We start from the raw sequence: 25,162 nt of genomic DNA on the forward strand, positions 1-25,162 counted from the left end.
GTTCATGAAGACTTTGTTTTAATTTCCCCTTCTCTGCTCAGCTGTAGCAGAGGAAAATACATGAGTAGGTTTTTGGGGGTACCTAGCACTCAGCCAGAGTCAAACCCCGACAGCAGGACTATGGACGCAGGGTGGTAGGGGATTGATCTCCAAGGGCACTCAGGCCTCCCAAGGGTGGAGAGAGAGTGAGTGACTACCCTGCTGCTGCAGCAGAAGCAAGCTGGGAAGCTGCATTGCAACTGCTGCTGTCATCTGTGTTGTCAGAGTCTGTACTCTGATGTGACACAGCAAGAGAGTTCCTGAGCTGAATGATTAACATCTCCAGAGAAGGGGAGAGGCCTTAAAAACTGAGAGGTGTTGGTTAAAAGCAACCCTGCCACTCTGACAGCTCTGTCAGGATAGCAGGCCTGCAGACACGGAGCCCTCTAGGTCCAGTTTGGCTTCCCCTCCTTGCCAGCTCCCCTGCCAGAGCCAGGGGTCCCATGATGGGGCTGCAGCAGCGAAGGCTGGGCCTGTTCTCTGGGCCCAGGGGCCAGTTGTGCCCTGCAGGCTGTATAAATCTTTTAAATGCTGAGATTCTCATGTATCATTTGGGGCTTTAAAAAAAAGCATCGTACTTGAAGGGACAAGGGACAATAATTCATGGGCAAACCCATGACCCCAATGAAGGGTCTTGTACCCCCACCACAGTGCAGCTAGTGGGAGTGAGGTGACATCCTGCTCCAGGTTGGTGTTCCACAGAGAGAGGGTGGCTGCCTGCCTTCCCGCATTGCAGCCTGCAAACCCAGATTCCAGAGTCCTTCAAGGGAAAGCTGGTTCAGCCTTTGCGTTACATGATGTCAGGCTGCCAGCAAGTTTCAAAGAAGATTTTCCCACTGACATATGATCTGATGTTCTAAAAAGATTTAATGCAAAATGTACATAAACCAGACTTTTTTTGTTTGCATGTAATTAATTTTTTACATTTACTTTACTTTTTTTGTTACACTATAAATTCAGAAAATTAGATCTTATGCAAGAAATTAAGAGGTGAAGCATCATCCAACCCCTAAACCATCCCATTAAGATGATAGTGTTGTAACACTCCTATTTTCCAATTTTAAAAAAGAAATCTCAACAAAATTAATACATCCATATGGAAAGCTTCCATTTATTATGTATCATTTCTGGTGGAAAATTGTGCATTTGGAAGAATTCAGTTCCTTTCAGTTTTAGGAGACTTCTCCCAGAGTAGACATTCAGTAAGTGAAATCTTTAGATATTAGAGCTATTTTGTAGAATTCATACAGCAAATACAGCTTGTATCATTTGGCCAGGCCTTAGTTGCAGAAGTGGTTTATCCCAGAGCCTGACCATTTTATACTACCAAAGTGAAAACTTATTTGCCATTTAAGCCAGTGCCTTTCACATGCAAGTCCTTTCATCAGGTGGCTGGCGATGACTGCTCCTGTCTTCTGAAACTGCAAATTGGTTAAATCTTCCACAGTTTAATTTATTATCTCATGAACCTTTTGGGAAGGCTTTGAGATAATCACAGATGGGAGTCATAACTTTAGCAGCTTGTTCAACCCCTCTTCTCCTTATACAGTGGGACTTTGGCTGGTAGACCCTTTATTTCTGGATGAGTGATTATAGAGTAGTAGTAAAAGAATCCTAACAGAAGAATTATAGAAAAAACTCCTGAAGAGACTTAACTGCCTATAGATGTGATGAAATTCACCTCCACCTAGGCATTGGATGCTGATTCAGGCAGACTGCAGTGAAGCCCTGTCCAGCTTCTCCCCCAGCTCTTGTTCAGCCTTCCCACATTCAAAGACTGCCTGGATCTTGGTGTTTTGCAGCAAGCCCTGTGTTATTCTTTGTTCTTTGCCAGATCCTCTCCTTCGCTCCTGTCACTCTCTTCAGTGTCACTTCTGGCATCTTGTCTTTTCTGAAGAAAAGAAAGTTTAAATGAGCTGCAAAACATATGTAATGGTGTATTTTAGAGAGGACTAGTCCTGTTTCATTCATAGCCCTGGAGACTTAACCTGGCAGCTAAAATAGAAATAAGAGGTGTGATCATATCCTTAAAGCCAGTGCTGCAATTGTCCCAGCATAGGGAGATTGACTTAGGCTGACAGATATTAACTCTGTTATGGTTTCACCTAACTTTTGAATGGGGTTTTTTTGCCACCCTAGTAACACTCTTGTAATGTGACTTCCTGAAAATAAGTTAATATTTATTCTATGTATAGTTGTTCAGCATATTTTCCTATGCAATTTATTACTGTTGAAGCTGTGAAAGCCAACACAGATTCGTCCAGCAAGCATATGGACTGGGCTCCTTATTTTGCAATTGTCTACAGCCTCCATGAGCATATCCTCCATAATTTCCTCAGAAAAATGGCTTTTTCTTGTAATTTAGCTTTGATGAAGGGGTAACTCAAGAAAGTTGAAGGCATAGCACCAAAATTGTGGAGAGGTTTTTTTTTGGCCACAGGTCCCCAAAGCTTTCACAAATCTTCTCAGATGCTCCCACGATGCCATCTGCCTACATTAGCAAGGCAGGCTAGGGAGCTCCCCTCTCTGATGACAATGTTTCTCCCAGTGATCCCTATACAAACTCTGGCATGCATCAAGAGCCTGTGGAAGGTACCCAAAACTCAGAGATGCAAGTACACAGTGTGCTATCAACCAGGTTTACCTGGCTGCTCCTTCTTTACTCCCCTTCAGATATACCAACAGGTTCCAGTTCTCCAAAACTACATACTGAGAAGTGATTAGGCAGTGAGGAGACAGGTCTGTGGATGGCTCCCATGTCACTTGAACACAGCTGCAAGCTAGAAGTGAGCTCCTGCTCTGATCTTCGTTATCCATACAACTCCCAACGTATGCCTTAAGAAGCTCCTGGGCTTTGTGGGGCAGTCCTGCTTCTCTCCTGCTTTCCTGCAGGCAGGTGGGAGTCACCCTGAACCTCATGCTCTCTCATGAGCAGTGGTGGCACAAAGGAGACAAAGACTTTTCATACCTCACCACGGAGGATGACATTGAAGATCATCTGGATGATCACATAGGACCAAAAAATGTGTAACAACTGCAGGATCATCAGGAAAGCACTTATGAGACAGCTTATGGGGAACAACGAAACTTTTGTCACAAAGTAATAATAAACGCTGTGGGAAAGAGGGAGAGGTAAATCAGAAGACACAAGACTAAATCAGGTTAAGTATCTTCAGACTTACAAGGATCAGGTTTCTTTCTGGGCAATGGCTTGGCTGATGTGTTCCCAGGGCAGAGCTGGGCTGAGCCAGGATGGCACCACCAGGCTTCACACTGTGCCCAGCTCTCACAAAGCAAGTCCCAGAGGACCTGCAGATGCTCTGTATTAAAATCACCAACAATGCAATAGGCTTTGCAGACAGGTCAGTTATCAGAAATCTGCAATGCTCCCTAGAAGAGGCAGGAACTGGCAACATTTCTCCTAAAATAAGTCTTGAGAGGAACTATGGACAGAAGTGAGACCATAAGGGGACCTCTGCACTGCCACTTATATAAAAAGATAACACATGGTTTTTAAACTGAAGTTAGGGAAGAATTAAGGGTGCAGATGATCAGCTGGGCATGGAATTACTTTTAGCAAAAGTCACAGAAAGTCTGTATCCTCTGTGACAAGAACAGAAAGGAGGAGACCACAGGTTTGGAAGTGGAAAGCAGACAGGACAGAGAGCAGTTCAGCACAGGAGAGAAATGATGAGTGCTAGTATGTGTCCTCCTCTACAAGTTACCTACGACATGAACATCTTAGCATGTATTGTATGCTGGGAAACCTTGTTGGACACAGTGTGTATTTGCTCTGCACTTGTTTTCCTACACCTCTGCTGCTTGCTGTTGGTGCTGAGAGGTGCTGATCTCAATGGACCTATCTGATCCAGGACACCTGTTACCTTTGTCCTTATACTATGGGACAGCAGGTTGGGATACTGGGGCTTCGCACTTTGTAGCAGAGACAACTGAAGTTGCGCTTGTTCTCAGGGAAAGTTGCCTAAAGCTTCTATTGCTTTTCTCTCTAAGGCAGCAATTTGACCACCTGAATACGGGACTTGTCATGCAAAGTCAGCCTCATAGGCATCCAGACTAAATGGCAGCACCACCAAAGCTCAATATCTTCAGTGGTGGTATGCAGCAAGGGCAGGGACATAGGACAGCAACAGAGACTTCTCCCTATGTGTGTATAGCATGTCCTATTTTTAAAATTCTCCTTGGTGTAACAAATGAAATGTTTGGTTTGAAAGAAAACAGAAAGCTTAGACTATAATGCAAGTGTTGTGGAATGAGTTTATGGGAAGTTAGCCACTATCAGCTTTTCTGGCAGTGGTAAGGAAAGAAGAACAACTTCAGCCCAGTTAAAGGCTGGAAGGGTCACCAGATGCGTGTACATAAAAGCCATTCTCCAAGGCTGGTACCTGTGTGTGACTTCTGGAGGAATCATTGCGAATGCCCTCCCAGGATGTTGAATATCCCATCTCCTGGATCCCTCATGATTTTCTTGTTTTATTTCAGATACATGGTGGGTCACCTTAAATTTACTGTGCTGTTTTTTCTGTACTAATTTTATCTTAATAGACCTTTAAGCTTTACGGCCTTTTTTAGTCTGCTAAGAATTTCTTGGGAAATTCTAACCAGTATGGTTTGCACCTTCTTTCTCTCATAGGAACCAGTGCTTATAACACAAGGAGTGGGAATATAGAGACAGAGGCTGTGGCTCTAGATTAATTAGTAGAATTAATTCATTAATATAGTAAAAACCCTGGTGGTGTTTTTTTGCTGTGGGTTCTTCTGTTCCAGTTGAATTGATCTTTGAACTTGCAGTGTTCTGTTCTCTGCCTTTCCTCCCCTCAGCATGGAGGGTCACCTCTCCAGAAGCTCAAACAGCCCATAATACCCACATTCAGAGGACAGCAAAATGTTACTCACGTTAATGGGAAAATGACAAGCCGGGAGATGATGAAAACCACAGCGAAAACATTGAATACTGCTTCACAGACCCGCTTCCATTTCAGGTAATGGAGTATCTTGGCAAGCTGTAGAGAAACAAATTTCCATATACCCCTTGTGCCTGTGTTCTCCTTCTAGGGGCTGAGGGATTTCCCGTGTCCTGCAAGGATGACCAGGCTTGTAGGGATGTATCCCAGTTCCTTTGCATCCAATTACTTTTCCACAAGAGCAGTAGAACCAGAACTTCCTATATTCACTGCCACTGACGTACGTGTCCCACTCGTGTCATGTAGCAACGTGCACAGGTGCCAGTGCTGCCCACAGGCATGAGCACAGGCCTGCAACTGGGAGAGTGACTTTTTACACAGGCAACAGTTTTAAACTAGGAGAGACTTAGATTAGGTGTTAGGAAGAAATTATTTACTCAAATGGTGGTGAGGCCCTGGCACAGGCTGGCCAGAGAAGCTGTGGTTGCCCCATCCTTGGGATAGGTTGAATGGGTCTTGGAAAAATCTGATCTAGTGGAAAGTGTCCCTGCCCATGGCAGGGGGTTGGAATGAGACGGGCTTTAATGTCCTTTCCTGCCCAAACCATTCCATGATTTCCAGGTGGGTGTAACGCACCTCTAAAATATAATCAGAGGCATCATGGACCAGCATGACTATCATCCCAAACCGAATCATATTGGCACAGTAGGAGACAAAGATCAGAGTGATGGTGGCGATGTGGTGGATAATCTGTTCCTTAAAGTCCTGGCATGAGAAGAGAGATTGTCAGGCTTACCTTGCCCTGGCAGCATCTGTTCCTGAATGCTCCTGCCTCACTAGGATGTGTCAAACATGTCCACAGTGCTCCCCACCACACTACAGCTCTCTGAGGTCCTGCACCATCTCAAGAAGAAAATCTCCTCCTTTATGCCCAGTTAATGGAAACCCAGACAAATACCTGTGAGATATATGTAGGTGCAAACATGCTGAAAGACAGATTTTTATGTTTCCATGCATCAATCTGCCCTTCCAAAACTGCTCTCTTAATACCCCATATTTACTTCCAGATCCCTCCTCTGTGTATTGAAGAACCTTTTGTAAGGACAGTAGATTGCCCTTGGCCTGGGGCAGGTCCTATCCATGGGCTATAATGGAGGAGCTCTTCAACTGCCCATGCCTCTTCAATTGCCCATGCTGCAAAAGTCACACATACAGGACCCTCATCAGGGCAGGCCAGGTCCTTTCCATCAGGAGGACACAGCCCTCCAGTGCAGGCAACATCTGAGAGCTGGAAAGGCCATGATGCCATGTTCAGCCAGTGCCTGTCCCTTGACCAGCCATGGGAACCCCTGTGTCAGCTCCCAGCTATTGCTCAGCCTAGCAGGCAGGAAGGCCATGCCACACACGAGCAGGGCCCAGTGCAAGGTGCAGTGGTGGGATACGAGAGCTGAAGGGGCCCATGTGCACAAGGGTCTTCACAGCAGCACTTGTGCCTTCTCCTTTGCACCCCTGGGGAGCTGACAGCGGGACAGGAGGCACAGCCTCACGGTGGGGGCTGACTGAGCCATCTGGCTGTGGTTGTGCTGCTGACACTTACCTTCCTCTTCACATCAAAGGGCAGGGTGGCCACCAGTGAGCAGTAGAAGGACAGCTCCAGGAGGTAGAACGAGCCCAATATGGGTGATAGAGGCTGTAAGACAAGTGACAGGCAGTTTGACAGCCCTGCCTAGCCCTGGGTTCAGGAGAGGGGAGGAGTCTTCCTGGGCAAAGCCCCTTTATTCAACCCATGTTTGAGACAGCAGGTGTTGGTCATGCCTAAATTTTCCTGTTCCCACTGACTGAACCGTTGCTGATGCACTGACAAGGTCAGTCCAAAGCCAGGACTAGCCTCTCTCCAGGGGTTCAGATACCTCATCTCTGTCCCTTCTTTGAGAGGTCAGACGTCCTGACCACCTTTTGTGGCCACAGAGAGTCACTTCCAAACAGACTTGGGCGACAGAGAAACTCAGTGAGAAGAGGTGCCTGCTCTGAGCAGAGCTCTCCTTACGCTGTCACATGGAGCACGTGTGAGGAGCTCATCAAGCAGATGTCAAACTGTTTGCCAAGATGCATAATGTGAGACTGAGACCAGAGGGGTGTTTAAATAAGACAGGTGGATATACTGAGTTGTAAGTATAAAGCTTTTTGTCATAAGGTTGTGCTGTCTCCATGCTTGAAGGTTTTCAAAACTAAACTGGAAAAACCTTAGGTAACTTGGTCTGATCTCACAGCTAAGTGATGCAAGCAGGAGGTTGGACAAGAATCTTCCTGATCTCTCTTCCAGTATGAATTATCTTGTGATTCCATGTATTTTCTGCTCACCTGTTGTGGAAATTTCAACCAGCACACGGTGTGGTCCCAAAACCAGGGCTTCTGTGTATAGAGAAGGCAGCAGTAAGATCCCAGAGCCTTTTAATGACATGTAAAGTCCATGGGAAGAGGTACTCCAAGAACTCAGTGTGCCCATGCTAGATCCAATCTGGCTTTGAGCTTCAGAGAAAGTGGTTGGCAAAATGCATTTATCATTAGTGAATGTACAGGATGTCATATGGAGAGTCTTTGGAGCAGTGGGCAGCAGCCACAGTGAGGACAGGTCCTGCTCTTGTCTGAGATGCAAGAGCTGTGTGTGGGGAAGCACTTACACAAGGATCTAAGACAAGAACAGCAGGGTAACATCACTGACACCTAGCCAGGTCCACCCAGGGAAAAAGGAACTGCTGAGTCAGGATTGAGGATGATTCTGCTCCATACCCCTGAATTTGTCCTTCTTTGGCTTTGCACCCATAGTCATGACCACACATGGTCTTCCAATGGGTTCTTTAGAGTGGCCTGGGACTATCAGCCTCATTTGCAATGAACTAAGAACCCTTGAAAGGTATCACTTCACAGCATGACCCTGCTCACATACTTACGTCATACAGAAGAGCCAGTCCAGAGAAGAATGAGGTGAAATAGAAAGTAAATCTCCAACTAAAACAGAAAACAAGGAATTAAGACCACCTCCAGAGCTGAAACAGCTCCCCAGGCTGTGCCCAGGATGCCCACAGGAGAACCTACGCTTGTTTGGACAGAGATTTGCAGAATCTCAGCTCTGTTGGCACATGGAAGAATGTGCTGTAAGGCAACAGGGTACCCACTGCCCAGCCAGGCTCTGCTGAGGTCCACGCTTTGCCCAAATTCCTTGGGCATTCCATCAGTGTCAAAGAGGATGCAGTAAGATGCCTCTCCCCGTCTCCTTTTGTTGTGTGGATGTTTGTAGATCACCTATCAAATGCTTATACACCCCAGACAGTGGAAGGCACCCAATTTTTCTCAGTGATGGCACAGGAATACTGGGGGATTTATTACTTTCTTCAGAAATGCTGCAGTAGGAAGCACTGAACAAGATTTCAGGTGGAGAATATTTTTTAAACATAATAACACAATTCAAGCACTGAATAATTTCTTTTTCAGAGGGGGAAGAAGAGTGGATCTCTTAACTGATGGGGGTCTTTATGTATATACAGCATTAAACCTCAAGGTGAGAACCAGAGATAGCTTAATTCTCTTGATCAAGACACTTGGTGACTCCTCTCTCCACCCTGACTCCATGTATTACTGAGATATGCAGGAAGATTTAATATAAGAGAGCAAACAACTTGGGGAAAAGGAAAGCTATGAAGATTTTGGTGCTTTCTTGTGTTTTTCAGTTTTAACCTCCCTCCTTCATGGCTTGCATTGCCTCCTAACTGCACTTCATGGATTCATTTTCTGCCCAATCATCCATGCTGACAATATCTTAAAATTTTAATTTTGTATCATCTTTGAAAAGAAGTTTAATACATTTTACAAGTGGCTTTGGTGTTCATAATCCCTCTGAGCTTTTGAGATTTAAACCTGTTCTCCAGTAAGGCCAGTAGACTCTGTTGAGGCAAATTTAACTTTTCAAAGGTAAAAAGGGGAAGGAAGGAGGGAGGGAGGGAGCTGGCAGTGCTGTGGGGGGCTCTGTTGTCAGTGTGTGCAGTAATGGCACCCAGCCTGATGGCACAGAGGCTCTGCTCGCAGCCACAGCAGCTCCCCTGGGAGCACGTTTGGGGAAAGGACAGGGCAGAGCGTAGTGATGATGTGCAGACCTGTTGGAGGTCTCCATCACCAAAAGCTGACCCAACTACCTGGCCTCACAGAACTTCTTCATCAGCCTGGGGTGGTCCTGGGCCCGCCGGTGCCTGAACCAGGTCTCCACATTTCTGACCGGCAGGTCACTTTTCTTGGCCAGTGAAACCAGCTCCTCCTGCAAAACAGAGCAGGGAGGAAGGACTGAGCCTTTTGGAGTTTGTCATTCCCTGTGAGGGAGGAAGAGCTCTGCTCCCAGGAGCTGCTCCTGCCTGTCCACCTTTCCTCAAAGAACACCTTTCTTTGGAAAAAATTGTATCAACTCTATTTGCATTTGTGAACCCCCAGATTGTTTTGGCCATTTAAAAACTCCAATTCAGACATATATAAATGCAAGTTCAGAAGTAAACACAACTTCTCCCTGATTACATTTTGCCAGCTGTACACAATGGGATGCAATATCTGGCTATAGAAGTCTAAATACATTTTTTTCCACCTCTAATACAATTTTGGCTTATAATTATCAGCTACAGATGGAAAACCTGAAGATAAAAGAAGTTTCATCTTGTAAAGTTAAAGAAACAGACACATGGTTCACTCCATAATGTCAATAAACCATTCAGCTGTTGAAGTGGCACAGTCACAGGCTCAAAGGCATCAATTCCATCATCCTCATTTTCTGCATGAACTCCAAATAACATGACAAGAGTTAAGGTTTATAAACTGTGATTAAAATTAATGTAAAGATGAGCTCATGAGCATTTTATAATTAATCTGACAAAGCTTCATACAGATTAAAGTAAATTATTTTTTTAATCCATGCATCAGTGTGTCATGATCCAGGCCCAGAGATCATGATCTTGGTGGTGAATGGAGCTAAATCCAGCTGGAGACTGGTGACCAGTGGTTTTCCCCAGGGCTCAGTTTTGGAGCCAGTCATATTTAGTATCTTCATCGATGATCTGGAAGAGGAGATTGAGGGAACCCTCAGTCATTTCACAGATGACACCAAGCTGGCTGGGATGTTGATCTGCTGGAGGGCAGGAATGCTCTGCAGAGGCAATTTGACCGGCTGGATCAATGGGCCAAGGCCAGTGGTGTGAGGTTCAACAAGGCCAAGTGCCAGGCCCTGCCCTTGGGTCACAAGAGCCCCATGGAACACTCCAGGTTTGGGGCAGAGTGGTTGGAAAGCTGCCAGCGGAGAAGGGCCTGGGGGTGCTAGTGAATAGTGGCTGAACATGGGCCCAGAAGTGTCCAGGTGGCCAAAAAGGCCAATGGCACCTGGCCTGTACCAGCCATAGTGTGGCCAGCAGGACCAGGGCAGTGACTGTCCCCCTGTGCTGGGCACTGGTGAGGCATTTCACATCCTGGGTTCAATTTTAGGCCCCTCATGACAAGTAAGTCATTGAAGGGCTGTAGCATGTCCAGTGGAAGGAACAGAGCTGGGGAAGGGTCTGGAGCACAAATCTGATGAGGAGCAGCTGAGGGAGCTGGCGGGGCTCAGCCTAGGGCGAAGAAGGCTCAGGAAGACCTTCTTGCTCTCTGCAACTCCCTGACAGAATAAGATGAAACGGCCTCAAGTTGTGCCAGGGGAGGTTTAGACTGGAAAAACTTGAAGCCCTGGCACAGGCTGCCCAGGACAGTGGTGGAGTCCCCATTCTTGAAGAAATTTAAAACATTTGTAGATGTGGTACGTGGGGACGTACTGATGGCCTTGGCAGTGCTGGGAGAATGGTTGGACACGGTGATCTCAGAGAGCTTTTCCAACCTAAATGATTCTGTGATTCTGAAGGACTTGCAGTTCTGCCAAAAATAAGCAGCTGTAATAGACTCTACCCAAAGGGGTGGTGGCTGCCTTCTTGCCAGAGCCAGCAGCTCTCCCAGCAGCTGCTGCGTTTGACATGCAGCAGGTCAGGAGGTGCTGCGATTGCAGCTGTTGAACATGTTGGAAGCTGCTCCAATATCTGCTTATACATCTTTCCCAGGAAAAGTGCTTAACAGTAACTGCCTTGCTTGTGAGGCCAGTTTGCCGGGCCTGGGGTAGAGACAGAAAGAGGTGTTGCTCGCCTGGGCTCTTGGGACAATGAGACACAGGGGACACTCACCTTCTTTGGGGTTTTGCCCAGCAGAATGTAGAAGCCTTCCAGCGTGGCATTGGTCTGAACTTTGGGCCTCTGCTTGTCACTCACCCCCAATGCCCTTCCCAAGGGCAGAGCCACGGTCCTGTAAGAGGAAAGAGTTCTGGCAGGAGAGGACCTGTGTGCCCACACTGGCAGCCAGGGTCAGCCACCAGGAAGATGCTGCCAGTGCCGTGTTCTGTGCTGGATGTACTGCCCCAGCACTCCAGCACTGCCAGAGTGCACACCCAGCCCAAGGCACAGCCCAAGGCTCCCAGTACTGCTCCAGCACATGCTCAAGGCTTGGTGGCTCTGTCAGGCCAATGCCCTTTCTTCAGAAACACAACAGCACCAAGGCAAAGCTGAGGATGTACAGTGGAGACAACAGTAACAATGGCTAAATAAGCAATAATTTTGCTGAGGCAACAGGACACAGAGCATGCCTCTGTGTTGGAGTGCATGCTGGTCCTCTTTCCAGTGCTCCTGAGCACTCCAGAGGATGCCACAAAACCAGTCTGTAAGTGTCTGAGTGTTCCATGGGCTCTGTGCCCAGGGTACCTGACCACTTGCTGCAGCAGGAGCCAAGGACAGAACATGTGGGGATATGCTGGCTCCTGCAGGAAACCCCTGCTAAGCTCTAGTGGGAAGCATTGTGTTCCAAATCATGTTGTTTCTAGGAAGCCAGGCAAGTGTAAGTTGCCTTCCCGTCTTTGAGGGAAGACTGGATGACCCTGGAATTAACTCTGGCTCTTCCTACAGCCCTCATCGGCCACATCTTCTCACATGGCTGTGCACTGCAGGCAGGAGCCAGCACTCAGGGCAGATGGGCCAGTGCTCCCCCAGCTCCTCCAGGAGAGACCCCCTGTCCCAGCTTAGGGCAGGTTTGCTGACCACAGCTTTGCCACTTTACGTCCTTCCCTCTTCCCCCGCTGAAGTCCTGTTCTGCCTGGTGGGAAGCATCCTGGCAGCTCTGCCCACACCAGCACACGGCCCTGCTTTAACTGACTGGCTTCCAATTTCCCGTGCTGAGGGCTGGTCTGTACCTCCCCACGCGTCCTTGTTCCTGGAAAACGGGCTCAAAGCCCTTTCTGAATCTCATGGGATAAGCAATGTGGATCTGCCTTATGGTGTTGCGAGGTTTTTACTGTATTTTCATATGTTTTCTGTACCCCAGTGGTTCACCCCTACCTTCCCCACTCCTATTCCCAGTTGATTTGCCCCAGACCCAAGCCGCTCCCCCGGTGCTCCCTATATGGTTGTTCTCCTCCCCCTGTTCTGGCTCTCTACCTATCAATCACCCAAACCCCTCCTGTTGTTCCCGAAGGTTCGGTGTCCATCACCTGAGCCCTCCCTAATTACCCTTATCCCCGTCAGTCCCCCGGGGTCCTGCCCCCTCGGATACCTCCCCTCTTGGAAATCCCCTAAACCTCGACGCCCCATTGGGGCATGTGACCCCTCTCCCTCCACCCACCAAGACCATTGGAGCAGATGTGAGTCCATCCCTTCAGCGTCCCTCCCTCCTAATCCACTTATTGCTCCCCAGTTGGTGTACTCCCCCTGTTCACCCCCCCCATTGTAAGGCATGGGCGCGTTGCAGGCGGGGCTCGTCCTCTGTGGATGCTCTTCAATAAAGTTGGATTAGCCGCCGGGGCAACCCTCCTCGCTACTTTTTATCTCTCCCCTCGTCGGGGGCTGCTGGCTGCTTCAGTGCCTGGAGCCTGTGTTCCGCACGGTAGAGCAGAGGCTTCAGAGGAGCAGCGTTCAAGCTCCGTGCCTGCGGCTGCTCCCCACTGCTGCCGCACAGCGCTGGAGCCGGCCCGAGCTGTAGAGAGCAGCGGTCCCTGTGACACTGCCTCACTTCCACACACAAGTTCTGGGGAGATGCCAGCCAGTCCTCAGGCTCCCCTGGGAGTGCATCATCACCCCCAGAACTGGGGTCCTCTGGTGTCAGGAGGAAAAAGCAGGGCAGAGCTGGGCAAAGAGTGGTGTGAGCAAAGTGGTCCCACAGCAGCCCTAAGAGCTCCAGGGTAGGGAGCTCACATGGCACCTTCAGGAGCATCCTCTAGGATCAGGCTGAACCCTGGCTCAGCTACGGGCTCCCAGCACTGACATAGCCAGTAAATCCCTTATCTGTGTTGCAAGCTCCCTAATCTGTCTTGGCCTGTCTCCAGAGGGACCCTCCATGCACAGCTGAGATGTGACTGAGAGACGGACTTTTTCACACCTACAGGTACAGGAGAGAGGGAGGGCAGAGGAAAGAGCTGCCACACAAATCCCATATGCTATGAAAAGCAGAAAGATTCATTATTCTTGGGGACAGTCCCATGTACACTTTGTGGTGGTCAGGAGGCAGGTAAGGATTATTCTGGAGCAGCCCTGGTGGCAACCAGCACAGGAGAAACCAGAGGTGCTGCACTCACCTTTCAAAGATGAATCGGACAAAGATCAATAGCAGGGCACCAGGGATGCAGAGCAGGAGGTGCTGAGGCTGTGGGTAGTGTACGTCTGCAGACTCCTTCAAATCTTCCCAGATAGCTCCAGGTGGCAGCCAGTATTCATGGTGCCAGAACCCCTCTGACACTCCCATTCTGGTCAAGATGGTGGGCACAGAAAGCAGAGGCTGCCTGCAGCAAGCAGGTATTACTAAGGCATAAAGCTCACTGCTAAATCAGGATTCCCAACTCAACAGCTCATCACTCACGGTCCCCACCTCTTGCTCAATCCCATGAGTATGTCAGACTAGTTGAAATAGCATCACTTGTTTTGACCTGCCTGTGAGCTTGGGGGTGGGGTAAAATGTCCTAGTACAAGAGAGTAATTTAGTGGGTGTTGAGGAGGTGGCTGATTTCAATTTCACTCTGCTTCACAGATGACTGAAGTCCCTACCTGGCGACACTATCAGCAGGGGCATCTCTCTTGCCCCCTCTTTCTATCAGGCTTTTCCTTCTCAGGCTGCAAAACCCTCATCTCTTAATCAACACTGACACCTGGCTGAGGGTGGGGATGGAGGTCCCAGGGGAGACTGTCTACATCCATTAAAATCTTCTGGCATCTTCAGGGCCCCAGCAGTCTCAGTTTTGGTTCCTTCATCTTGGCCAGAAACATCCCATATCCTGTTTGCATTTTGAACCATCATGTACTGAGCACAAAGCTGAGGCACTGCTCCCCAGAGCGCTTCTGGAGTGCTCACACACAGCCCAGCACTTCAAGACACCTTTTCCCGTGCACCACCTTCCTCTGTTCCATTCAGCTTCAGCTGTGTTGTCAGTCTCTCAGTGCTGTGAACTGCAGCAGCCAATCTGCAACACCATCTTGAAGAACCTTCATTATCAGCTGATTTTGCCATCTGCCTTTCCCTCCCCCTTTTTGGGGACACTTGCAACAACACACAGCTGAAAACAATCCATGTTGGTCTCTCACAGTCACCTCCGGTGGATTTCCTCAGGCTGGTGAGGGACATTTCTGAATGCCTCTGCAAAGCTGAGCAGGGTGCAGGTTCTCTCCACTACATGTTGCTCACCAATTCTTTGGGGTAACTCCAGCAGAGACATAACTTCCCCACAGACCACCCCATGGGCACTCTTTCCTATTATGTTCATGTCTGTTTCCAAAGATTCTATCACATATAGTACTTTCTACTGCTCTGACCAGTCTGCATGTCAGACTACAGAGGGCTGTAGCTTCTCACATTGGCTTGAAGTAGATCCTCTTGGAATGTGGCCTCAGTGAGATGTCAGGTATTGGACCCTCTCTCCCTCAGCTGGGGAGCCATACAGGGCAGCTCACTGCATTTCTTGTCTCTAGCCTGACCTGTCTCAGTGTTCCTGCTGTCTGCCACCATCATCTCTGAATCCAGCCGTCTTGCCAATGTTTCAGAGACTGGTACTGCCTTTCAAGTTGTTTCTCAGGATGTTTTTTGACCTGCTTTATCACATGCTTACATTCATCTGACAAAGTTGTAGGTCCTTCCCCTTGTTTAGACACGACTTCAGCTTTTTGAACAAGGCCTTGTCCTTATCTGCAGGCACTGTGTCTGCTGTACCTGTGAGAATGAGACAAGCAATGTCGTTCCAAGTGCACCCATCCAAGAAAAGGTTCCCTTGGGCACACATTTCTGAATGAAATAATGTGATGTATGGAGATCTTTGAAATTCATTGTGTGCAGGAGGAAGGAAACAACTGTGCCAAACTATTTTTAGAACAAGCCAAAATGATACCAGATGTCCACGTCTACTGGAGTCAGCAGATTCATGTCAGCCCTAATTTTGGGCTAGGACAGCCTGGGGGCCACACTGTGCCAGCCTTGACTCACCCACCTCACAGCAGCCTGGAAGCATTAGTATATGCTCTTTTACTCATGGCTCACCTGGAGCTGGATGCCTCATCTCCCACAGCTGCTCACTAACATTGTGTGATGCGCATCTCGTCTGTGCACACGGGGGATCAAGTACGGGGGAAAAGAGAGTCAGGCCCTGCTGTGGTGCCCAGTGCTCCATCTGGACATGGAACTCTCCATTAGAGAGATGCTGAGGGAGATCAGGGTGGTCAGCCTGGAGAAAAGGAGGCTCAGGGCGATCTTCTCACTCTCCACAACTCCCTGACAGGAGGGTGCAACCAGGTGAGGGTTGGGCTCTGATCCCAGGGAACAGGGACAGGAGCAGAGGAAAAGGACTCAAGCAATGCCAGGGGAGGTATGGGTTGGACACAAAGAAGATTTTTTTCATGGAAAGGGTTGGAATGGGCTGCCCAGGGAGGTGGTGGAGTCACCATTCCTGGAGGTAGTTAAGAAGTGACTGGACTCAGTGTTCTGCTCTGGTTGACAAAGTGGTGACTGGTCACAGGTTGTACTTGATGATCTCAAAAGCCCTCCCCAACTTAATGGGTTTGATGGTTCCATGATCTGCTCTGCTGGGTTTCTCAGCAGACAAGTGACAGACTTGCTGCAGGTTTTCTATAACAGCTGCTCTGTGGGGGGAGCTGTGATGCCCCATGTGTGAAGAGAGGAGGGGATGGATACATTAACTTCTTAAACACTATCACACTACTAAGAAGCTTCCCAGCCCTGGAGCAAACATAAAGAGAGAAGGTGGTGCAAGGAGGGAGCAGGGAGGAAGCTGAATGCTTCTTTGAGCTTTAGCAAGTTGATGGCAAGAAAACAAATTCAGCAGCTGATCGGCCTCGATGACTCATCACTGTCATGCTCAGTTCCTCAGCTAAAGGCAGCACTCAGTAGTTCTTGCTCAAATCCAACAGCTCTCCTGTATCCTTGATGTGTCCTTTAACAAGAACCAGATTTGCCTCCTAAGGAGCTTATCTCAGTCTTCAGGGACACAACAAAGTCCTGAGGATCAAATCCAGCAGGCATTAACATACACTGGCTCCACTGGCCATTGTGCAGACTCTGGGAAGCATTCTGCTCCTTGGAGGAGAGGTGGTGTGATTTTACAACAGGGATCTTCCCTAGCCTCCTAAAACCTCACAAAAAAAGAAGAATAGATAATATTTCTTCTCTTCCTACCCTCACAAGGCTGAAGCACCACCCCAGTGTTGCCATCTTGGACTTGCCACTGTCCTGGCAGTACCAAATAACCTGGCCTGCCCCCAGGTCTAGTGTAGGGATGTCCCAAATTGTTCCAGGGCCAAACACAGTATTACTGAGCAGAAGACAAACCTGGCAGCTGCAGTTCTTTACTGGCATGGCTCAGTGTGGCTGTGTGTCCTGTGTATGCAACGTCTTCCCCTTGGCAGTGGCTCCCCCATGGGTCTCCCTCATCACATGTAAGGTGCAGCCAGCCAGGTTTACCTCCTGGTGGTTAAAGAAGTAGAAAAGAGACCAGACAATCAAACCTTTAAAAGTAATTTATAAAGAACATTTACATTCAGTAGTACAAAATGATACATAACCATCTCTCCTGAGCACACTACCTGCAGAGAGGTGAAACCATACGCTCAGATCACAGCGTACAGAACATGTGCTTCCAACTTCCAGTGACCACAGAATGACAGAATATTCTGCATTGGAAGGGACCCAGACGGAACATCGAGTCCAACTCTTAAGTGAATGGCCCATACAGGGATCAAACCCATAACCCTAACACCATGCACTCACCAGCTGAGCTAAGGCTCCAGAGGCAGACTATCTTCAGCAAATCAAGATTTAAATGACAATGCAGGAACAGATGCTCTCCTCCCACAGCATGCTATTGCCCTGGAATCACACATGCTGGAACCATTTTTTCCTTTCTGAAATTATCCAATTCCTTTAGAAATCCAATTATCCAAATGTATTTTGACTGAAACTGAAGATGAGCATACACAAGCTCAGATCAAAGCTTCTCAGTCACAGGTGACCTGAGTGGATTGATGAAAATCCTCTTGTCTTCCTGTGCTGTCCCTTGCTTTATAGTTTAAACATGTGCACCACCTCCTCAAATAAGGCGTTTGCTTGGTCCACGTCCCATCCCCGCCCAGTTAGCACTAGGTACATAAAGAGAAGTGTCTGCATGGCCTCGGCAGTCTAAGTCCCTGCACTCATTACAGTCAATCTGGTAATACTTCAGTTTCATAGATTAAGTGACCAATAAAACAGGAATTCACATAACGCTAATTTAAATGTTTTAAGAGATTGTACAATCCAAAAATCTAAGACTACTCATGATACAAAATAAGGCAACTAAACAAACTGAATCAGCACTACATCATGACTTCATGGACCACTGCTTTATACTTGCTGTTCTTGATACACATAGGCAAAGGCCCTAAAGTTAGAAGGCCATGCTAAAGCATTATTCCATAAGGTTCAGCAGATTTTCTCTGGACCCTTTTTCCTCTGAGGACAGGGGAAATGTATCGCCTTCTTGCCACAAGCTGACTCTGTAAACATTTCCCACTGTGCCAGTCACACTAAGTGAAAACATGAGCACTTTAGTCAGTGCTGTCTTCTAGACTATATAATTCCTTGTCACCTCCCTTCTCCTGACTACTTCCTTCCAAGACAGGTTTAGAGGATTACCTGACAGTTGAGAAACAGCTGTCCGGAATTTCTAGCTCTGCCAATGTGATTTGTGTGGGTACTCCTCCAGCCTGGGCTTTGGAGTTCTCTCCTTAGGAGCAAGAAGTAGGCACTGAGATAACAGCATTACAAAACTGCTCACTGGCACAAAGAGTACCTCCTTTGAGAAGAACATGTTTTATCTTATGCCTTTCCAAAGCTTTCATTTCACAATGCTCAGTTTTAATTTTGTAAGTGTGTACAGGGCACCTGTTTTCTCAGAAGAGGTATCCCAGTGATAAGATTTGTCACTTGTCAGCCATAATAATTACTGGCAATAGGCCAGGGCCTCCAGAGGCTGATCCAGGCTAAGCAGATTCCTATCAAACATTAGGTGGGTAAATCTTGACACTGCCAGAGTTTATCCACCTTTTTATTTCTAAAGTATTTTTCAAGATTAACACATTTGACAACAATTATGGTACAGTCTTAATACAAGTCAAACCACTTTGATCCCTTGCTATTTGTTTTGAGACTACAACCTATAGTAAGCTTTTACTGAAGGAAGACAAAAAACTTCCTTCAAATATCACTGACTAGAAACACTTCTGTTTATGGGAAGCAGGAATTCAGCTACAATACTGCAATTGCACTCCATTTTATCTACACAGTGAGCAAAACTGTATCTACAGATGGTGGCCTGGGTTCTCTGGAGGCCAGACCAGCAGCACATGGACAGCAGCTATCTTTCCTTGGTGTGGCCGTTCGCAAGGTGGGCTCTGTTGTTCAGGGGCTCAGACCCATTCCTCTGGATGTAACCATTGCTTGTGACGTTGCTGAAATACGTGATCCCATTTTTCTCCTTTTCCCTAATTTTATCTCTTTCTTCATCCTTGTCACTTTCTTCTGTATCACTTCTCATATCCTTTTCCATCTACAAAAACAGGTAAGTAAGTGAGAAGCCAGACAAACACAGCAGTTGCACAAGCAGCAGTGCTGGCTGAGCCACAGGCTGACCATGCACCTGCTGCCTCAGCCACTCACCCTCAGCACAGTCCTGCTCTGTCCCCTCAGCTTTTACATGTCCCTTGGGAACAGGTTCTCCCTGCCTCTTTGATTGAAGTCTCACTGGAATCTCACCTGTGACCCTGATACACATTAGCAATTAACGGGCTGAGAAGCAAAACAAAAGCACAAATGCCCAGGACTGAGGACAACTGTGTAAGCCTGAGTAAATCCACATTGCTGCCCTTGGTCATCAGCTTGTGGGAGAAGGATGGAGCCATTAATCAAGCTCTTTTACACCTTCCAAAAGGGACAAGGAGCTAACTTCTGTCTACACATGGCCTGGGTGGCTGCGGGCTGACAACACTGCTTGGGACAGGCTGGAAACGCACACTTCCAAACAAACCAAAGGCTCAACACAAAGCCACTCCACTCTGACTACATTCAGTTTTATGGTCAGGCTTTTCCTCTTGCTGTTTATTGACTGAGAGACCTATAATCCACTTCTGTAAATATTTAATTCATTGCCTTAAAAGGAAGGCAAAAAAGAAATAATGGGATAAAAATGACAGTTTAGAAAAAGCAGCTCAGCACTCCCTGGCTTCTCAGGCTGTCTCTACTCTGCCATATAAGATGTCAGAATTGGGGACAAATTCACAGTGTCACACTCCTTGTTTGAAAGAGGGAAAACTGCAAACACCTTCTGTCACCTGAGCTTTAGAAACTGCTCAGGGGCAAATCAGGTACTGCCCAGAAACTTAGTCTCCATTTATGGTCCATTGTTCTTGAGATCTCTCAGATCATACTGAGAACTCTATTTGGGTTTATGCTCTTTCCAGATATCATTACAACCAGATGCAGACAGGATTTGTAAAAATCTAAACTTGCACTGAATTCAATCTGCCTCCAAGGACGGTACGGGTGGGAGATGCTATCTGCTGTGAACAACCTGCACCTCGGATCACCCTGGAACTGACAGTTCAGGAAATATGCAGGAGTCTGGATCTGCAGCTTAAGGACAAATTATAGTCAATATTTCTACATTTATCCATTTATAGCCAGAGAATGTGGCTGAGGCCTTAAATCTGGCAAGATTCCCAAAGGAACAATAAAGCTGCTCCCTCTATGAGGGAGTAAAAGTCGTACTTCAGGATCTAGGCTGAGTTCTAATTACTGGGGATTAGGGAACATCATGTGAGAAGGTGGTAAGGATTATCCTGTAGCCAGAGAGGAAAACCATGGAGACCAGAAAGGCCTGCAAGAAGAACATGAACTGATTGTAGAATGAGTTTCATGGCTCTCAAAGAGAGAATGTCCTGTATTCCTGATGCTGCTTTGGGCTACTGAATATTGTCACTGAAACAGTTCTGTTTAGGACAAATTTTTTTGCTTTTTTTTTTTAAGTATCTTGGACCAAACCACTACAACTGCTCAACACAGTGAAATATTTCAAATATATTTTTACATCAAATCTGGCAGATCGATTTAGATAAAACAGGAAAAATTCTGGACATACTCCAGGATCTTCCTCCCTGATGGTTCTTTTCTTTCTAATAAGACTATTTATTACCTCATCATTTTACATTACAGTAACTGCAGTGGTAATTCAGCCCACACAAAAACTAGGAAAACAATAAAAGGCTGCCTTCAGTTGCATCTTCATTTCCGGCCCCATTTCCTGATTTGCAAGTGATTTGCTCTGTGCTACCTTAAGGGAAGGCAGATAAAGAAAATGGGGACAATACGGATAAAGAGGAGCCTTCAGTGCTTGCTCTCAGTTCCTGTAAGACAGAATTCCTCAGCTGGATACTAACAAAACAAATCATCCTGGGCTCTGAGGTCAGCTCCCACGAGGCACTGACTGTTCACCTCTGGACCGCGTCCTTGGCATGTGGCCAGTCATGGCTTTGATTTTGGGAAGAATGTCATGCTGAGCAGCAGTTTGGTCTCACAGCAAATACTACAGGCCAGAAAGAGTGGGATGTGGGATGCATTTCACTTCAGTTTACACAGCTGGAGCTCAGATACTCATCTCTGGTTGCTCTGTGCCTGTTGAGCAGCACTGCCAGGTACAGTATGGCATGGATCATGATTTGGGCATGCCTGTTGCCCTCCACTGTTGCAAGAAGAGCCCAGGCAGCTGGTTTAGATAGAAATACCTACTGTGTAGAAATCTACAGTACCATAACACAACTGTAATTGAAAATCCTGTACAATAAGGGAAGCACTTTTGCACTGGCCTCACCAATCATGACAATTTTATCTGCCTTGATTTCTTATTCTTGTTACAAATGCAAATCACACTGCACAAAGTGTTGGGATTTTTACTCAGATGTCACTGGCTTTGTTCACAGACACCTCTCCTGGAGTCCAATCTGCATTTTTGTTGAATATAAGCATCAAAAGTGGACCCAATATTGTAGTGACTCATAAAATTTTTTGAGTCAACTTTCCCTAATATTAATGAGCTTCCTTCCACCTCACTGTTGGTAATGTACATGTACCATTTCACTAGAACAATAAGGAATCCATGCCAGATGGACCCTTGTGTTCTCAAGCAGTCTAGGTGGACCCTCCCCCCGCCGTGTGATGTAAAGGATACTACAAACTGATGCATACCGTGCCCTGGACGATGAACTTGTAGACCATGTGAATAATTAGGCAGGACCAGAAGACATGGAGCAACTGCAGAATTATCAGGAGAACATTCACAAAGTAATATCCAAAGAAGGGTTGGAATATCTCCATGGAGTAATAGTAGGTGTTATAAAGCACTCTGCAAAACAGAGGGAATTGCAGTGGAGGGAAAGCATGTTGTTAGTAGGGCCACAATTAAGCCCCAGAAATTTGTAGTCACAGAGGAAGTTTCAGATCAGCCACTTCCATCTTTACATGTGAGCCAACTATCAGTTCCCCACCCCACAGGATAGAGCCACTAGCCCAGGGCTCCTCCTCTGCAACACCCTTCAGGGCTTCAAGACTGCTCTATAAACTCCAAGGCAGAGCACCCTTGTTTACCCCAAGGCAGCAGCCATGTGGCACTTCAGCCTGTGCAAAGGGCAGGAACACATGCTCCAGGACTGAAAAGCAAAGGCTGCAACACCCAGCTAATCATCCTGTCCCTCAGAAGGCAGCTTTTCCATGTCCCCTCACTGCAGCAGACTCACGTGTAGGGGTAAATGACCAGGCGGCTGATCAGGAAAACAGCTGAGAAGATCATGAAGAGGCTGTCACAAGTTTTTTTCCACTTCATGTAATTGAATATCTTAGTTGGCTGCAAGGAGAAAGAACAATAGAACAGCAGCCAAGACAGCATCTGCACACACTCCAGGGGCTAATGAGACAGGTACAACACAACCTGCATGCAGGTAACCCCAGCTCTGCCCAGCTCTCAGCTGGGCACCCTCGGCTGGGTCAGCAGAGCAGCACGAGGGATCTGTGGAACACCCCAGTGCCTGGCCCATGTTGTGTTAGAAGGGCACTCTGTGTCTGAAGAGCACCATTGCTAATTAGGCTGTGGCTGGCTCACCTCTAGGAAGCAATCAGAGGCATCATGAATCACCATCACCAGCGTCCCAATGCGGATGTAGTTGGCACAGTACGAAAAACTGATCAGGAAGATGGTTGCAGCATGATGGACTATCTGCTCCTTGAAATCCTGATGAGAAAGGGAACAGCAGAGAATAAAATACACAATGTACCTCCTGCCCCAGTCCAAGAGTGGTTCCTGCAGGTAGCAATGATATCTCTCTACCCAGTGACTAAGAAACCTCCCACTGCAATGTCTTACCCACGTAATTCTTTTACCAAACACATTCTAGAAATGTAGGCAACCAAGAGACCCAGGAAGAAAGAGCTTGTGGTGTAAACTTAGGATCTCACAACAAAGAACATTCTCTCTCTCCACCAGCCATGATCTGATGCTGCACTCTGTCTATTGGGACACTGGCACCAGGAACACAAGCAGCTTTACTGGCAGAGAACCACCTCTTTTCCTGTCTCTGTGATCAGTGCACCCTAGAAGAGTTGCAGAAGAGGCAATTTTTATGTTTGGCTTTTAAGTATGGATTGAGAACTCTGCAGTACTTTGCATCTTTCTATGTCAGGATTGGTGTTCTTCACTTCCCAGAGAAGAGAAAGCCAGTGACCGAGTGGAAATTCCTGTGAATGGGCAAGGAGAGAGTCCCACAAAACCTTGACTAGCACTATACACATGCTCTAACAGACCACTCCCCTGAGTGTTCAGCTTGTGTCCTATTTGTACTTGATTCTTCCCTGAGACTGCCACTCACCTTCCTCTTCACATCGAAGGGCAAGGTGAAGACCAGTGACCAGTAGAAGGAGAGCTCCAGCATGTAGTACCAGAACAGGGAGGGTTGGAGAGGCTGTGAGAGGGAGAGATAGGGAAATACCCATCAGATACATTAGTGCAAGGGCTGCAAGTTAAAACTCCTTTCAAGGCAAAAGACAACTGTAGTGGGTTGATGTTGACTGGATGCTAGGCAGCCACCAAAGCCGCTCTCTCATGCCCCTGCGGAGCTGGACAGAGAAGAGAAAATATAACAAAGGGTTCATGAGTTGAGATAGGGACCATGAGAGATAGCTCATCAAATACAGTCATGGGAAAACAGACTCTAATTAGAGATATGAATTAAGTTCATTGCTAACAAAATCAGAGCACGATCATGAGAAGTGAAATAAACCCTTAAAAACACCTTTCCCCCTGCCCGTCCCTCCTTCCCAGCTCCACCTCCTACCCCAGTGGTGCAAGGAGATGGGAATGGGGGTTATGGTCAGTTCATCATCTGTGGCTTCTCCTGCTGCACTGCGGGGTCCCTCCCCCAGGACACAGTTCTTCATGAACTTCTCTGACATGAGCCCATCCCACAGGCAACAGCTCTCTGTGAGCTGCGACAGCGTGAGTCCATCCCACGGAAAACAGCCCTGCCCAAACTGCCGTGGCTTGGGTCGTTCTTCCACAGGGTGCAGTCCTTCAAGGCCAGGCTGCTCCAGCCTGGGAGCAGGGCTCCTCTCTCCACAGGTCTCCCACGGGGTCACAGCCTCTTCTCAGGCATCCACCCACTCCGGCGTGGGCACCTCCCCCAGGGGCTGTGGGTGGATCTCTACATCCCCCGGGGATCCCCAGGGGCTGTGGGTGGATCTCTGCATCCTCCGGGGATCCCCAGGGCTGCGGGTGGATCTCTGTATCCCCCATGGATCCCCAGGGGCTGCAGGGGCACAGCTGCCTCACCATGGTCTTCACCACGGGCTGCAGAGGAATCTCAGCTCTGGTGCCTGGAGCAGCTCCTGCCCCTCCTCCTTCACTGATCTTGAAGAGTTGTTCCTCTCACATGTTCTCATCCCGCTCTTCCCTGGCTGCAAATACAACTGTGCAATAACTTTCTTTTCTTTCTTTTTAAATCTGTTATCACAGAAGTGTTACCACTATTTCTAACTGGCCCAGCCTTGGCCAGCAGCATGTCCATCCTCGGAGCTGTCAGGGATTGGCTGTGCTGGACATGGACGAAGATTCTGGCAGCTTCTTACAGAAGCCACCCCTGTAGCCTCCTGCTACCAAACACCAGGCCATGAAAACCCAATACAGCAACCAAATCAACAAAGCTAGTTCCTGTAGCTACAGAGGGAAAGACTTCAACTGAACAACATGCTCACTTACTAAATGTTCTCTGTGCCACAACGAAATCAACCAGCAGGGGAAATTCCACTTTACCACACCATGTCAAACATTTAGGGAACCACCATGAAGATCATGAATATTTTTAGTATTTCTTCAGCACTGTTCAGATTCCTGAGCAGACAGTACAGAGCTTTAAAAACTACATAAACCAATTCATTATGGTGGAAAAGGAGTAGCTGAATAAATCATTCAGTTTTTAGACTTGAGGATGCTTCAGATACCCTGCACTCTGTCACAGATTTTCCAGTTTAATCAAAGT

At 47.5% G+C, this 25,162-nt stretch overlaps 2 protein-coding genes across 5 annotated transcripts in view; both read right to left on the bottom strand.

Moving 5' to 3' along the window:
- Nucleotides 1–1,852: 1,852 nt before the first annotated feature.
- LOC309582618 (ceramide synthase 4-like) lies at nucleotides 1,853–16,977 on the bottom strand (the record flags this gene model as incomplete). The annotated part of the gene is made up of 11 exons (XM_082297853.1): nucleotides 16,881–16,977; nucleotides 13,630–13,833; nucleotides 11,198–11,315; nucleotides 9,152–9,270; nucleotides 7,913–7,970; nucleotides 7,323–7,373; nucleotides 6,559–6,651; nucleotides 5,598–5,726; nucleotides 4,954–5,060; nucleotides 3,008–3,152; nucleotides 1,853–1,930 (listed from the first exon to the last, which is right to left on the bottom strand). Exons 2-11 carry the CDS (start codon nucleotides 13,794–13,796, stop codon nucleotides 1,853–1,855), a joined length of 1,065 nt encoding a protein of 354 aa, XP_082153979.1. The 5' UTR covers nucleotides 13,797–13,833; nucleotides 16,881–16,977.
- Nucleotides 16,978–17,053: 76 nt separating this feature from the next.
- The window catches only part of LOC309582692 (ceramide synthase 4-like), a 44,672-nt gene continuing 36,563 nt past the window's right edge, over nucleotides 17,054–25,162 (bottom strand). For all 4 annotated transcript variants that reach the window (XM_082298006.1, XM_082298003.1, XM_082298004.1 and 1 more), the window contains 5 exons: nucleotides 23,498–23,590; nucleotides 22,735–22,863; nucleotides 22,373–22,479; nucleotides 21,825–21,981; nucleotides 17,054–19,134 (listed from right to left, as the gene is read on the bottom strand). In XM_082298006.1, coding sequence (XP_082154132.1) covers nucleotides 18,943–19,134; nucleotides 21,825–21,981; nucleotides 22,373–22,479; nucleotides 22,735–22,863; nucleotides 23,498–23,590 — 678 coding nt within the window. In that variant the 3' untranslated portion in view covers nucleotides 17,054–18,942. The remainder of the gene's footprint in view (nucleotides 19,135–21,824; nucleotides 21,982–22,372; nucleotides 22,480–22,734; nucleotides 22,864–23,497; nucleotides 23,591–25,162) is intronic.

Source organism: Coloeus monedula (genome assembly GCF_965178545.1).
Source record: "Coloeus monedula genome assembly, chromosome: 27".
Lineage (NCBI taxonomy): Eukaryota > Metazoa > Chordata > Aves > Passeriformes > Corvidae > Coloeus > Coloeus monedula.